Source organism: Canis lupus, chromosome 13, assembly GCF_048164855.1.
Source record: "Canis lupus baileyi chromosome 13, mCanLup2.hap1, whole genome shotgun sequence".
In the NCBI taxonomy this organism is placed as follows: Eukaryota; Metazoa; Chordata; class Mammalia; order Carnivora; family Canidae; genus Canis; species Canis lupus.
Genome location: NC_132850.1, coordinates 47,304,599 through 47,320,021, shown reverse-complemented (window position 1 = coordinate 47,320,021; position 15,423 = coordinate 47,304,599). Strand labels below are relative to the sequence as shown.

Genomic DNA, 15,423 nt, shown 5'->3' with positions numbered 1-15,423 from the left:
GAATATCAGAGAGAACTTCTATCTCTAGTTCTAATCCTCATTTGTGAAACGTCAATTACAGTGACTGCCTAAAAGTATTTGTGTTATGATTAAATGAAATTACACGTCTATTACCTTGATATCATCACAAAAGACAAAAACCAATACAACTTTGGCTTAGACAAAAATTAAAGCTTCATTATTCACAGAATCCAAGGAATGGCTGAATACCAAACCATAAAAAACCAGAAATGCCATAACTTCCTGTCCTTGTTTGACTTTACTCTGTGTGTCAGTTCTGTTCTCTACCACTACAGCCTGGTTCCTCTATATGTTGAGGAATGTGGTCACTGATAACTCCCAGGCACTACATTTTTCAATTTGGCTACTGGAGAGTCCTTTTTTTTTTTTTTTCTCTCTCTTTCAATTCCTGTTAGAAAATACAAGAGGTCTGTTTGAGTTATGTGCTCAACCCTGAAGAAATCAATTGTGGCCAAAAAATTGGGAACACTTAAGAACATGGGAATTGTCCCACAAGAGCGATGGAGCTGACAGAGGAATACTGTGTTAAGTTGTATTATTAACTTATTCCATCCTTTCCATGTATATGTGATTTGAAGTGTCCCTTTCCTTGTGAAGAGTATATATCCTCTGCCCATCAAGGTTGAGCTTAGTTATATGACATGTTTTAGCCAATGGAGTGAAAGGCCATGACATACAATACCCTTTTGTAGAAGCTTTAAGACATGTCATGATTTTTGGGGTACTTGGCTGGCTCAGTCAGAAGGATATATGACTCTTGACCTTGGGGTTGTAAGTTGAGTCCTACCTTGGATGTAGAGATGAAAAAAAGCAAGCAAGCAAGCTAGCTAGCTTAGAAAAAAATAAAAAGGACATCATGATTTTTTTTCTAACAGTTTTACCCCATCCCCACCATGAGAAAGGCATGTCTCACATTAGGACCTGCCTCTCAAATCTGGAATCCAGGATGAGACAAGACACGGTGCACAGCAGAGCCTTCTCAAAGCCTGAAGCACCATTGTAGGCTACGTGAAGTATATATGTAACATAAGCAAGAAAGTACTTTGTTTTGTAAGCCACTGAACTCTCAGAGTTGTTCGTTATGTAGCATAGCCCAGTGAAAGTTGACAAGTGTAAGCAGTTCTCAGAAAGAGAGGGGAGATGCTGGCTGGTGAAATATTAAATTACTTAAACATTAAGATACTTAATGCATTCAATATAGACTTCCCTGGGGGATCCCTGGGTGGCTCAGCGGTTTATCGCCTGCCTTTGGCCCAGGGCGCAATCCTGGAGTCCCGGGATTGAGTCCCACGTCAGGCTCCCGGCACGGAGCCTGCTCTTCCTCTGCCTGTGTCTCTGCCTCTGCCTCTCTCTCGCTCTCTCTCTCTCTCTCTCTATCATAAATAAATAAATAAATAATCTTTAAAAAAATACAGACTTCCCTGGAGAAATATCAATAAACTCCAACTTTCCAACTGTCACTTTTAGTAAGCCACAAAAAAAAATCCTCATAAAGATGAGTTATAAGATAGCTTCCTCCTCCTCTCTGAAAGTAGAATGTTCCTATGAAACCTTTGTAAGCTGAAATGGCATAAACTGAAGAGTATCCTCCATTTTCCATTACTTTGCTTTTACAAAAGCCCTACATTAATACCTGTTTTCACTAACGAAAAGAAATTTTTTAAAAAAGACTTTATTTACTTATTCATGAGAGACAGAGAGAGAGAGAGAGAGACAGAGACACAGGCAGAGAGAGAAGCAGGCTCCCAGAGGGGAGCCTGATGCGGTACTCAGTCCCAGGTCTCCAGGATCACACTCTGGGTCGAAGGCAGGTGCTCAATTGCTGAGCCACCCAGGCGTCCCACCAAAAGAAATTTGAAGAGGCATTTATACTTGTATATTGAGAAAAAGATAACATTTATATTCCTTATAGTTATCTATTCTAGTCTATCTATTCTATTCTACCCTGTTTGGATTTGGGAAAGACCCTGGTCCAACTGGCAATTCATTCCTTAGAATAGTGCATTTCTACAAAATGATCCATCTAATTCAGGATTTTACTTTCCTCCACTATTAATTTCAGAGGATTCTCCCAGTCAGAGGCTTTGTTGTTCTCTCCTCATTCTACATTTTCTTTTAAGGTTTTATTTGTTTATTCACGAGAGACACAGAGAGAGAGAGAGAGGCAGAGAGAGAAGCAGGCTCCAAGCCGTGTGCCCGACGTGGGACTTGATCCCAGGTCTCCAGCATCACGCCCCGGGCAGAAGGCAGGCCCTTAACCCGCCGAGCCACCCAGGGATCCCCCTCATTCTACATTTTGTTTGAGCATTTCCACTCTCTGCATACTTTCCCTGGAGGATAATAACAATTTACACAACCTCAACCTACCAACACAATGAAAACTTCCAAATATATTTCTTGACCAAATCTTGCTTGTTAGCTCTAGGCACACTTTCTTACCTTCTCACTGGACATCTTTACTTGAAATCCCATTGATATCTCAAACATCGTTGTTTAACTCATTGTCTTTCTTTTCAAATCTTTGTTGTTGCCTGAATTGTCTCTCTTGGTTAGCAGCACTACCATGTACCTAGTTGCTAGAGCTAAGTTTTGTCATCACCTTAACTTTTTCCCCTTTGCTTATGTCCCTGGTACTCCTATAATGTAATTCTTTCAAGTCTTGTAGATTCTGTTCTCTATGCATCTTCCAAATCTTCCTTTATCTGATCTTCCTGCCACAGCCTTTAGCATAGGTCACCACACATTTCATTACTTTTTAAGTTCCAGTCACTAGTCTGGATGCTGGAGATAAGAAATGAATAAAGGTATACCTCCTAAGGCTTAGAACTCACTTTCTAGTCAGGAAGATAAACATCATTTCACTTACATAATTGGATAAATGCTGAGATAGAGCTATATATAGAGGACCATGAGAAATCAAAGAAAGAATGCTCCTTAAACTAGCAATTTCTAGAAGGGAGAATCTTGAACTGAGTAAGGGTGATATAGAGTAACAGAGAAAACTAAGGTGGAAAACATTTAGGGAGAAAAAACTGCCTTAGCAAAGGTGTGAATGGTGGTAGTAATATAGGAAATGTTAAAGATTGAAGCTAGAAAGGTTAAGTGGAAACCGAATCATTTTGCTGGACTTAATTAAGGAACTTAGACTCAATCTTAGAAGATAGCAGTTTCAAACTGGGATAAACAAAGCCCCTCGGAATTCAGTGAATGGTTGGGGGAGGGAGGAGCAGGCCAGCTTCCCCTCATGGCTTTGATTCTGATACCTACTTTTAATTAGAGCAGCTCAGCTAACTTTCACACCATCATTTGCAAATACTTCCCTTACCTATGGGTATTGTTTGCTTATCAAAACCACACAAATAGAGGTTAGAGAAGATATCTTTGGCTTTGGAAAGCATGAGGACTGAACAGTTTAAGAACTTGCTCTGAAGAGAAAGCACAAGATAAGACATTGTTATTATTTCTGTATTGTTTTTTATGGCCTTTTCATGGTTCACATCTGATTGGTACTGTGCACAAAAAAATAGGTCATAGGAATCTACTGTGAACACTTGCTTTCCATCAAGTTCAAAGAACCTTCAAAGGACTTGTGATCACAGCTTACGATCTATCCTTTAAGGTCTATTTTACCATGAAAAGCACTCTTTTTGCTCCCTTTCCTTAACTGTGAGAAAAAAAATCAAATTAAGTACTTATTGTTCAGTTCTGAGACATGTATCAGTTTATTTGAGAGGCAGTAGGAAGAAGAGGAAGAACTTGTCTTCTTACCCTCATTAAAGTTCTCAAAATCCCAGCATTGTGTAAAGACTTACATGACTGGCCAGAGATAGTTACTGGCTCCTCTTGAGTGGAAACCTGGCTCCTCTGAGAACAACTAGAGTTCTCCAGTGAAAGCTGGAGTAATAACAGCAACAATTAATAATACTTAACTGAGGGCTTCCTATGTTTCAGGCACTTTAAATGTGTTAACTTACTTGATCCTTACAATAAAGCTAAGATACAGGTACTGTGTGATCCTCATTTTATGTATGAGGAAGTTGAGGTACAGAAATTAAGGAATTTAACTTATTCACAATACCTAGATGGTATGTGGCAGGGCTAGAATTTAAAACCAGACAGTCTGGCTTCAGTATTTGATCTCACAATCACTGAGCTATAGTGTATTTTTAGGTGGGTCTTAAGGAGAGTCCTTCTTTTAAGGCAGAGGATGTAAAAGGCTAATCCCAAAAAGCGTAGCCTATACCAGGGCTTAGATTTTTTTAAAGTCAATTTGTTTTATTTCTACCTTTGATAGGAAAGCCTTGCACCTTGATGGTCCAGTTCCTCCAAGATTGCTACAAAAGAAGTTGGCTGTGTCCTTATGAGTTCATTTACCTCTAAGGCTCAATTCTAAGTGGCTCAACTATTTTATTTTGCCCCGGGAGGACAATATAACTAAACATTCTTATGGCTTTTAGTCTTTAAGGAACACCAGATGATCTTTAATTGATTTACTCAAGTAATACATTCTAAGCCAAATCATCTCAGGGTGTAAACCTACAATTCAACAATGGCCCTTTCCTAAGGAAAGACTGTTATATTTTTAATTCGGATTTAGGGATTTTTTGATAAAAACTAAGAAAACAGTTTGTAAAACATAGCTATAGGTTTTGGGGAGCCACTGAATGGGAAATTTGCATTTTAGATCATTCTAGTTACAGCACAAAAGATGAATTTAAGGAGTGTATAACTGAAGGCTGGATGATGAAAAGGCCTTTATAACAGAGGAGGTGAAAGATGAAAATAACATGGACACAGAGAACGGTAATAAGCATTGAGAGGAGAGGGCAGATTAGGAAAAACTTTACTGAGTAAAAGAGGTAAAACTTGGTGAATTATGATGCTTACTTTCCCTTTGATCTACTGAATCATTTTTGACCTTTCTTTTCTTTGTTCTGTGCTCTGGAGGGCGTGATTCTATGGGCCGTATCATCCAAGCTCCCTTAATGGATGGTATCTTACTGAGGGCTGGAGAGCAGTGGGATAAAAAGGTCAAGGAATTCTCTCCTCTGCTTACAGTACATCTTCATTTCAGTGGCCCCTCTTCCATAGCTACAGTTCCTTCTGGGTTCTAGTAATACGGGGCTCTTATTTTGCTTCCTAGGGACAGGTGATGGTAATACCTTCCAGCTATTGCTGTTCTCTGGGTACCTCACAAACCACATTTAATCCCTTAACTTCCTTCACCTCTATAAAATGTCTTTTGGTTAAACTCTCTTCAGTTAAGCCCTTTGAATCTTTTTCTTGCAGAGACCTGACTAGTCAGAGAATTTAAGTGACTCCTGGGTTTAGATTCTTTTGCTTCCTAATGGATTTTAGCATTTTCCTGAATGCTTTGTTAGGACATGCTCTGTTCAGACTACTTGGAGTCTGTCCCAGCACCAGCACCTTGGTATGCATCTCTAGCAGGGGATTCAGGCAGGTTCTCCAGAACCAAGTATGGTGCTTAGTGCACAGTAGTACTCAACAAATGAATCTCCTCTTATATGGTCTCTGAAACTCAGAAACTATTGTCACATTATTACAGGCCCTTTATACACACAGATCCTGAACTTAGCACTGGTCTATTATTTTGTATTTAACGTTGAGTTCCAGATTTTGAAATGCACACAGAACATCAGAAAGGGCTATTAAAAAACAACAAAAATAATCCTAACTGTAGTAAAATAAAAAATATTGAAGAAACTGGGAAAATTAAATGCTTTGCATTGGGAATGTATCAATGCAAATTTCAGTGCCCAAGCAGTTGGTCCATGGTGGTGGTGGTTTTGTTGATTCAGTTATCATTTTTTTCTCCAACAAATAATATGATGAACATTCTACTCTTTATCATATACGAATCACTTCTAAAGAATTTAGTTCAGACAATCTTCACAATTTTTGTTAAGCCATAAGCAAATTATGTTTCTACTCCCTACATTGCCCTTACACTTTATACTACAATACCCTAAATACTTCAAATATATCAGATATAATAGAAGCCTGCATCATATTTCCCACCCCTCCACACATTTTAAACTCAAAGAGCTTTTTAAAAGTATTCATGTCTAGACCTTCCCCTGATCCAAGCCAATTAAATCAGTATCTCCAGCTATAAGGACTGACATTGATATCGCTTAAAAACTTCCCAGATGACCCTAAAATGCAGAGTTCAGAACAAGGCTCCAAACCACAAAAGAAAACAAAAGAGATCACACAAAAAGGTATGAATCTCCACAGAAATATAAACACAAGATACTTGTGCCCAGCAAGCTATTTATCCCTTGCTAACTTCATGTTAAGCTTTTTTTTTTTTCTTTACTGTTAACCCTCAACTTTTGCACATTGGAAAGTTGATTGATTCAGAGCCTTTCAGTTGGTTTTGCTTCCTTGTTTGACATGTGTGGTTTGTTGACAAGCTGCCCAGAACCTGGTAAAATACAGCCACAGTTAAACCTGCCTCTGAGTCAGCAGTGGTTTTCTAATCAGTGTGGTTTTTCTTGGAACCCTAAAAGACGGTGAACTAGAACACATAAGTGAAGGAATCAAATAGCATCTCAAAGAAATTAAAAATTATAGTTTTGGTTGTAGAGTGGGAGGGTGACTGAATAAAGCAGTGATGCTTTCGATGTTTTTAAAGAAAACTTTGATTAAGGATCAAGAAGTAAAACCTACATTCTGCATTTGTTTTGCAACATGCTTTTGGGTTCTTTGCAATGGAATACTCTTTCAAAAGTTCTGAAAGAGAACTATAATAAATGCAGTTAGCCTTCAATAAATATGAACAATCTGAGTAATTCTAAGTCTTAATTTGGAATGAGGTAATAAAGGAAAATAGTCAAAATATATTTTTATTCCATTTTGTTAAGGTAACCAGATGTTCCATGTTATTTGTATCAGTTTTTTTTTTTTTTTTTTCCAAATGGCTTACTCTATGTAGTGTCTAAGCTATAAAGAAATGCAGGTAACTTACCCTTTCTCTATGAAGACTAATCACATTTTAATTCAGTGACACTTGGTAGCTCACAATGGTACCTGATGTATTTCACAAATGGCAGGAGGCATCCCTTGCACTTTTTTAGCAGTAGTCACTGCCTACAGGATGAGACTGTAGATGGTGAAACAAGGCAAGTTGGCTCCTTTCCTTTCTTCTCTGCCTACCCTCCACTATCTGCCAAGTCCCTCCTTTATCACTTAGCCTATACTGGTAATATACACCCAAATTAAGCTTTGTATGGTCTAGGTGTTTGGGTTGAAGGATGTAGGTTACGTCAATAAACCAACAGATAAAAATAACAAAATAAAATAAAACAAGACAAAAGAAATCTTGCCTGTGTGGGATGCCTGGGTAGCTCAGTGGTCGAGGGCCTGCCTTAGGCTCAGGGCGTGATCCCAGTGATCCCAGTTCCGGGATCAAGTCCCACATCAGGATCCCTGCAGGGAGACTGCTTCTCCCTCTGTCTCTCTGTGTCTCTCATGAATAAATAAACAAAATCTTAAAAAAAAAAAAAAAAAAGAAATCTTGCCCATGTGGAATAGGAAAGGATGTCCTGGACTATTACGTAATCTGTGAAGTTAATTCAGCTGAAGCAGGGACTCACAGAAGTGACTAGAACGATTCTCCATTAACCTGAATCTCTGCAGAGAAAGCTTGGGAGGTCTCCCTTTGCTTTCTGAAGGGAGATTCCAGCCAATTACTTTAGGCTCTTCTATGATGTGAGTTGCATTGTTTCTGATCAAGTGCTTGAAGGTGTTAGGGACCTAATTTTTAATCATCCAGATTAGTTTTAAATAACTCTAGATAATAGTAACATACATGCCTACCATTAAATTTATTTTACATATAAAATGCTTTTATACATCTCATTGTCTCACTTGATGGTTATATCAATCTTCTGTCCAAAGTAGGAAATGTAGCTTTGTTAAGCCTTTTTATAAATAATGCTTCTTAAAGATAGGTAATTGGACATGCAGAAAAGGTCGAGTTTGGGCCAGAATGCATTTTTTTTTTTTTTTTTTTTTAAAGTTCAGTGGCCTTTTCATGTTTTACTACATCCTACTAGGCCTAGCAATGCAGTCTTGGTAGGGAAATACCATATAGTCCTATCTCAAATTGTCTACTACAAAAAGTAGCAATGCAGAAGGGGAGAGACAGAAGGACCTCATTGGTTGGGAAAATCTACAAGCAGAGCCTGCTAGTGGGGAATGTACGTTCCGTTAAAAATTTGAGTCCTTACTTTGAGCTAGACTCTGCTAGAGGCAAAGTCACAAAAATGGTTACGAAGAGTCACTGCCTTTGAAGAACTTTCTGACTAGGGAAGCAGGTCAGCAATCTAGTGATTCGGCCTCCGAAGGACTTACATTGGTAGATGCTCAAGAGTAAGGGTGGTCCAGATGATCGGGTCAACAGAGTAGGCAGAGAAGTGGAGGAGGCCTCAATGTTTGTTAGCTTGATATACAAATGCTCTTATTTGTTAAGTTAAATATTCACCATGGACATGTTTGAAAATGAGGACAAAAATGACTGCTTTCCCTCTCCACTTTTAAAGTTTTGAATCCATCTTTTCAGGGGCCACTCTTGAAGGCAGAAAAGCTTTTCCTACGTATTAACATGGTTCCTCTATAGTAGTGACCCATCAGAGAAATAAACCCTAAACCCTAAACTCGTTTTAAAAAAAGAACAGGGAACTTGGGTTCGAGTCACGCCTCTTCCATCAACCGGCTGTGTGATATTGGGCAAGCCTCTTGTCAGGGTGTCTTTTCCGTCTTTAGGATGGGGATTTAAAGGCCCGCCTCCCGGGGTTTTGCGAGGGTGACTTGAAACAACGCCCGTGAAAGCATCTGCTCTACCACATCTGAGGTACGTTCGTCACCTCCGACTTCTTTCCCGTGTCGCCATTTTGAGCTCTAGTGAATCACGATCCAAGTCTTCAGCATCACCACAGGCACCCGCCCTCTCCTCACAGCCACTCAGCCCCTCACGGCCGGGTGGAGCTTCGCGCTGAGGGGGTCTGCACCGTGCGGGCCGCAGTGGACGTCACACACTCCTGACGGCCAGGACAGGCGGACAGAAAAGCTGTTTCAGGGCGGAGAGCACCGCCGAGACGCAGGCGACACTAGGAGAGACCAGCGGCAAAGCCGCCCACCGCGCACGCGCACGCGCACGCGCACGCGCACGCGCACGCGCACGCGCACGCGCACGCGCACGCGCACGGGACGCCCTGCGCCTCCCTCCCCACGCGACGGGGCGGGCCGCGACGTGCCCACGTCGGGCGCCCTGACGCTCGCTCGCTCGCTCGCTCGGCGTGCGCCGCGGGCCGGAGTCGGTAGCCGCGGGGCTGGGGGTCGCGCCGCGCGGAGCCCGCTCGCAGGGAGGGGCGGGGCTTCCGCCTGGCGGGGGTGCGCGCGCACACGCGCCGCGGAGGGCTGACTTCCGTGTACCGGCTCTCCGAAGTGTGGCCAGCGCGACGGTCTTGTCGTTCCTCTGAGTCAGACATCTTCCCTCTGGTCCCACGGACGGGGTGTCAGGGCGGTGGCTCTGTCATGCCGAACTCGCGGCCCAGGCCCCGTCGGGGCGCCCGGAGCGGCGCGGGGGCCGCCGGGCGGGACGAGCTGGTGTCGCGGTCCCTGCGGAGCGCCGAGCACTGCCTGAGCGCCCAGGACTTCGGCACCGCCTACGCGCACTACCTCCTCGTCCTCAGCCTGGCACCGGAGCTGAAGGACGACGTGAAGGTGAGGAGGACGTCCCTTCGTTCACTTGCCGGCAGATCCTGTGTTCTTCGCGTCGAAGGAATACCTGGGGCAGACGGGGGTCAAGAGGAGTGGCTGGCGGTTGCTGTTGATATTGACCGCGCGTTCTTGACTTCGCTTTTGTCCGCACCCACAGTCAGCCCGTCAGAAAATCCTTTCGGCTCCATCTTTGAAATACATCCACAATTTTACCACTCCTCGCCACCTTGCCCTTTACGACCCTGGTTAAAGCCTCAGGCATCTGTTAGCTGTTGCAGTAGGCTCCTAACTAGGCTTTCTCCTGTAGCCTGTCTCGCCGCCGCCTGCGTGAGCGTTTCATAACAAGGGAAACGATGTCACTTCTCTTTTTCCAAAACTTACATCTTCCTATAAAGGCTGTATTGCAAATGAGGCCACAGGTGATTCTCTCTCTCTTCACCATATCTAATTCTAGCATATCCCTGCCTCAGGACCTTTGCACTTGTCCCACTTACATGCAGAAGGAATGTTATGGGTGTCTGCATTTGAATAAAGTTTGGATTTAGCCTAAAGTAATCATTTAATGATGCGTTCTTTAAGCTTCAGTGACTGGACTGTGATGGTTATTCTATTTAAGTGCTCTAAATTTTTTCAAGTTATTTTAGAATCCAAATTTAAAAAAAAATGATTTCACTTAATTTTGCATTCAGGTTTTTTTTTTTCTTTTCTTTTCTTTTCTTTTTTTTTTTTTTGCATTCAGTTTTCATCCTTAAGCAACTTGCTTTATTTCACCCAGCATTTCTCAACATTAGCGCTGTTGACTTTTTGGATGGGATGATTCTTCTCATTGTGGAATGTTTAGCAGCATTGTCGGTCTCTACCTGCTAGGTGTAACATATAGATGTTTGTAGTTAATATAAATTCAGTGTAAATTTCGGGAGCAGCTGGCCTCAAGGAAGAGATGGTGCTATGTTGAGATACAGTTAGCTCTTAAAGGGAGTCAGCCGCAGAATAATGGTTCAACCTAAGTGTGGTTTCTTTAATTCTTTGTTCCTCTTGTTCAATAGGGTTCCTGCGGATCCAAAGCCCATATATCTTTGTGTGGACCTTAGCAAACGATCTCTTTAGTCTTATTTCCTGCTACTCTGTTCCCCATGCCCACACTTCAGCCACACCAAGCTGGTTACCTATAGATTTCCTGGCCTATTTCATATCATATGTGTTTCCTCCCCCTACCCCCCAATATTGTAGAATCTTCTTCTGTATTCTTTTTATGTTTTAAGATTTTATTTATTCATGAGAGACACACAGAAAGATAGAGAAAGAGCGAGGCAGAGACACAGGCAGAGGGAAAAGCAGGCTCCATGCAGGAAGCCCGACGTGGGACTCGATCCCGGGTCCCCAGGATCAGGCCCTGGGCTGAAGGCGGTGCTAAACCGCTGAGCCCCCCTGGGCTGCCCTGTATTCTTTTCTCTGTAGTAAACTCCATCAAGATTCAGTTACAAGTATCAATTCCTCTGTATAAATCTGTGAAGATGATGTAAAATGTGTTCAGGATGAGACTGGAATGACTAAAGCCTTCCCTCTTCCTATGGTGCTGTGGTCTGGAGATTGGCTACAGGGAAGTGAGATTGGAGCTAGGGTGACAGTGGGAATGCTGTTATTATGGTCCAGCAAGTATTACAAGGGCCAGACTATGTTGTAACAGTGGGGATGAAGAAGTGACAGATTTAAAGATACTGACACAGAATTGGCTGGGTTATAAACTAATTGTATTGGAGTTAAGGTAGCATTATAAAATGACTTAGTGGGGATCCCCAGGTGGCTCAACAGTTTGGCGCCTGCCTTTGGCCCAGGGCATGATCCTGGAGTCCTGGGATCAAGTCCCACGTGGGGCTCCCAACATGGAGCCTGCTTCTCCCTCTGCCTGTCTCTCTCTTTCTCTCTGTGTTTATCTTGAATAAATAAATAAAATTAAAAAAAAGTAAAATGACTTTAGTGGTTTGAGGTTGAGTGGTACCTTAACCTTATATCCTGTGTGAGAGAAATGTAATAGGTTCACTTTAGATCATTTTGAAATTTTTCAAAATTGTATGTTAAATTTCTCCCAACAAGTCTTCTGTGAGGATAGGAACAGGATTTATGTTGTTCATTGCTGTGTTTTAGCTCCAGTTCTTTGCACACTAATTACTAAGGTGATCAGTTAATAATAGCTTCTGTTCTTTGTGGATTCATCGACCATTGTTGTATGTTCTTCATTTATGTTATTGACTAAATTACTGTTTTCTCTTTCACACAGGAAACTTTTCAGTATACACTGTTCAGATGGGCTGAAGAGCTTGATGCTCTCAGTCGAACACAAGACTTACTTGGTTGTTATGAGCAAGCTTTGGAACTGTTTCCTGATGATGAAGTAATTTGCAATAGTATGGGGGAGCATCTCTTCAGGTTTGTAGTGATTTCAGTATTACTTGTTAAGAATTATTCTGTATCAGTCTTGATCAGGGATCAATCACACAGTAATTTGAAAGGACAAGTTTAATATAAAGAATTATTAACTGTGAAGGGGAACTGTGAAGGATTGGCTAGTAAGAAGTAAAAAAGAACCCAAAGAATATAAAAATAGGAGATATAATATGTAATAACAGATCAATTTTAGTATTATATTGTATACTATGTAATAGCCACTGCCCCGAGAGCTGAGATAGAGCATCTAAGGAAGGGTTCCCTTCACTGGGCTAAGATCCAGACCTTGTTGGAGAGGACATAGGTGTGGGATTGCAGGATGGCAGTGAAGTAAGTCACTGTGGTTCTTGCCAGGGATTTGTAAATCTCTTCTCTGGATCTGGCTGGAAACCTGCCATTGGAAATTAATTTCTGTCTATTCTCCACAGAAACTATATAATTAGGAAAACATGAAAACCCCAAATTTTTGTTTTAAACTTGTTTTACTATATCTGGTTTCACTTCTTTGTACAAAGGAGAAGGAGCCTTCTTGTTTAGGAAACACTGTGATAATGTCCTGTTCTATATAGTGAGATCCTTTTACCTGTTCCAGCAGTTGCCCTTGAGTATTATTGCTTTGTTCATCCAGTCATACTAAGTTTTATTCAATGAAAAATTCTATATAAGAAATACCTTTATCAAAATGTATTAGTTTCAGTGATGGAGCTACTATACGGTTTAATAGTCTTTTTTTTTTTTTTTTTTAAAGATTTTTATTTATTTATTCATGAGAGACACAGGGAGAGAGGCAGAGACACAGGCAGAGGGAGAAGCAGGCTCCATGCAGGGAGCACGATGTGGGACTTGATCCCGGGTCTCCAGGATCATGCCCTGGGCCAAAGGCAGGGGCTAAACCGCTGAGCCACCCAGGGATCCCACTATATAGTTTAATAGTCTTAATCAGCATGGCCTGGGGAGTGCAGTGAGTACTCCCTTGAGACAAATATTTGATAATTTCTAATTGTAGAGTATGATAATAAACAGGAAAATGAGGCAGATTGTCAACCAAGGCTTGCTTGTTCACCCTGGCAGCTAACCTGATCCTGATACACAGATTCCATCCCTACTAATCAGCAACCACTTTCCCTTAAAGGGAAATTTAGATTTAAAAGATTTTTAAATAACTTGTCACATTAGTTAAAAATCTACATTTAAATTTCAAAGTTTTCTTTAGTTCTTCAGTCCACATAAGGGGACTTAGTCTATAGCATTCAATTATATTTCCAAATAATATGCATGTAACGATCATATCATTCTGAAACTTACGTTTAAGGATATACTCAATTTAACAGAAAATTGGAGCTCTACATACTTTTGATGGATTGTAACTTGGTGACCTATTGTAGGATATTAGTTTGAGCAGTTACCATTTATTGAGACAAAAAAATGCTTGTTTGCTTAAGGAGATATAATTATGCAAAAAAAATTTTTTTTTTTTAAGATTTTATTTATTCATGAGAGACGTAGAAGAGAGAGGCAGAACACAAGTAGAGGGAAAAGCAGGCTCCATGCGGGGAGCCCGACATGGGACTCCATCCGGGGCTCCTAGGATCGTGCCCTGGGCTAAAGGCGGCGCTTAACTGCTGAGCCACCCAGGCTGCTCTAATTATGCAAAATTTCTATTTTAGACAAAGAGAATTCAGAACTTGTGATAGGGTGAATGTAACTTTTGCTATACAGTTTGTCTTTGTTCTCTACAACAGTGTTTCTTAGTTATTGTCCTCTACTTTCCTCATCAAAGAGAGTGGGTCACTCAGTTCCCACTAAAAGAATCACTGCTCCAGGAGAAAAAGGTTTCCGGAGTAAACCATAGCTTCCCCTTCTTCCTTCCTTTTTTTTTTTTTTTAATTTTTATTTAATTTTATTTTTTTAGGTAAAGATTTTTTTTTAATTTATTTTTTATTGGTGTTCAATTTACTAACATACAGAATAAACCCCAGTGCCCGTCACCCATTCACTCCCACCCCCCGCCCTCCTCCCCTTCTACCACCCCTAGTTCGTTTCCCAGAGTTAGTAGTCTTTACGTTGTCTCCCTTTCTGATATTTCCCACACATTTCTTCTCCCTTCCCTTATATTCCCTTTCACTATTATTTATATTCCCCAAATGAATGAGAACATATAATGTTTGTCCTTCTCCGATTGACTTCACTCAGCTTCTTCCTTCCTTTTATTTATGAAATATAATTTGTGTCTGGAAAGCCTTAACTTCTCAATCTTGTCCAATAGTATCAGACTTAAACAAAACATATTTTTTAAGTTACTAATTGGGAAGGTAATTTTTTTTTCTAGTTAAAAGAAAAAAGGTGGTTTTATAGTTTATTGATACTGACACACATGTTGAGTCTATCAATATGAATTGTACTTTAATTGAGTGGACCATACATCTTTCAGTTACGGTTTAAGAAAACTGAATAATAAGATTCAAACTTAAGGGAAGCACAAACTGCAGGAAATTATTAGGGACAGGCTTGGTTTTGATTCAGCAGACTGTTGATAGTTAAAAATTTTAAAATAGCTGTTGCTAGGTTTGTTTCATCAAGTAATGATTACATAAAATGTATTTTGTATTGTGTGCAGTGTCAGTTGCAGAGTAAGAAAAGATAACCCTGTCTTCAAGATATTTAAAAATAACGGATACAAATCTTAAACATGAGTGCCTGTCATTTGAGATAGGGCCAACACCTTTTGTTAACGAGTGTAGTTCCTTGTTTGGCATTCCAAAATGTCTTTTTTTTTTTTTTTTTTAACCATACCTAGAATGAATAGTCTGATTTTTTTTTTTTTTTAATTGACAGAATGCTTAAAGGTCCTTGTGAAGAAGTAGGAGTGTAAAAGGGTTTTACTAGCTTACTTCTTTTTAATTTGTGGAGCATACCCTGGTACAAGTCCACTTATTATCAGTTAGTGACAATTGTATTGGTCTACAAATATTTTAACAAGGGGAGATGAGTTCTTCATCACAGAAATTTCAAGAAGCACTGTTCTAGATAGTTTGATAGTTTCCCCCTTTTATTGTTGATTTGCTCACATCTTATTCAGTAGCAATTTTTTGGGTGACTTGCCTTTGATTTTTTCCAAAGCATTTAGCTTAGTGTCCTCAGAAATAATGACTCTCTTTTTGCAGTTATATTTATTTAGTTTATTTTTTTCTTTTCAAAAATATTTATTTG

General features: G+C 40.5%; 2 protein-coding genes across 5 annotated transcripts in view; one reads left to right on the top strand and one right to left on the bottom strand.

Moving 5' to 3' along the window:
• The window catches only part of ARHGAP10 (Rho GTPase activating protein 10), a 358,414-nt gene extending 349,234 nt beyond the window's left edge, over nt 1-9,180 (bottom strand). For 2 of the 3 annotated variants that reach the window (XM_072773558.1, XM_072773559.1), the window contains exon 1: nt 8,401-9,180. The gene's annotated coding sequence lies outside the window, so the exon portion shown is untranslated. Of the gene's footprint in view, nt 1-8,276 lie in introns of all 3 variants that reach the window. The other variant, XM_072773557.1, reaches the window with a different exon arrangement.
• Nucleotides 9,181-9,435: 255 nt separating this feature from the next.
• Nucleotides 9,436-15,423, top strand: part of PRMT9 (protein arginine methyltransferase 9) — a 41,100-nt gene continuing 35,112 nt past the window's right edge. Inside the window, exons 1-2 of one of the 2 annotated variants that reach the window (XM_072773535.1) lie at nt 9,436-9,771; nt 12,047-12,195. In XM_072773535.1, the coding sequence (XP_072629636.1) occupies nt 9,583-9,771; nt 12,047-12,195 (338 nt within the window). In that variant the 5' untranslated portion in view covers nt 9,436-9,582. The remainder of the gene's footprint in view (nt 9,772-12,046; nt 12,196-15,423) is intronic. The other variant, XM_072773537.1, reaches the window with a different exon arrangement.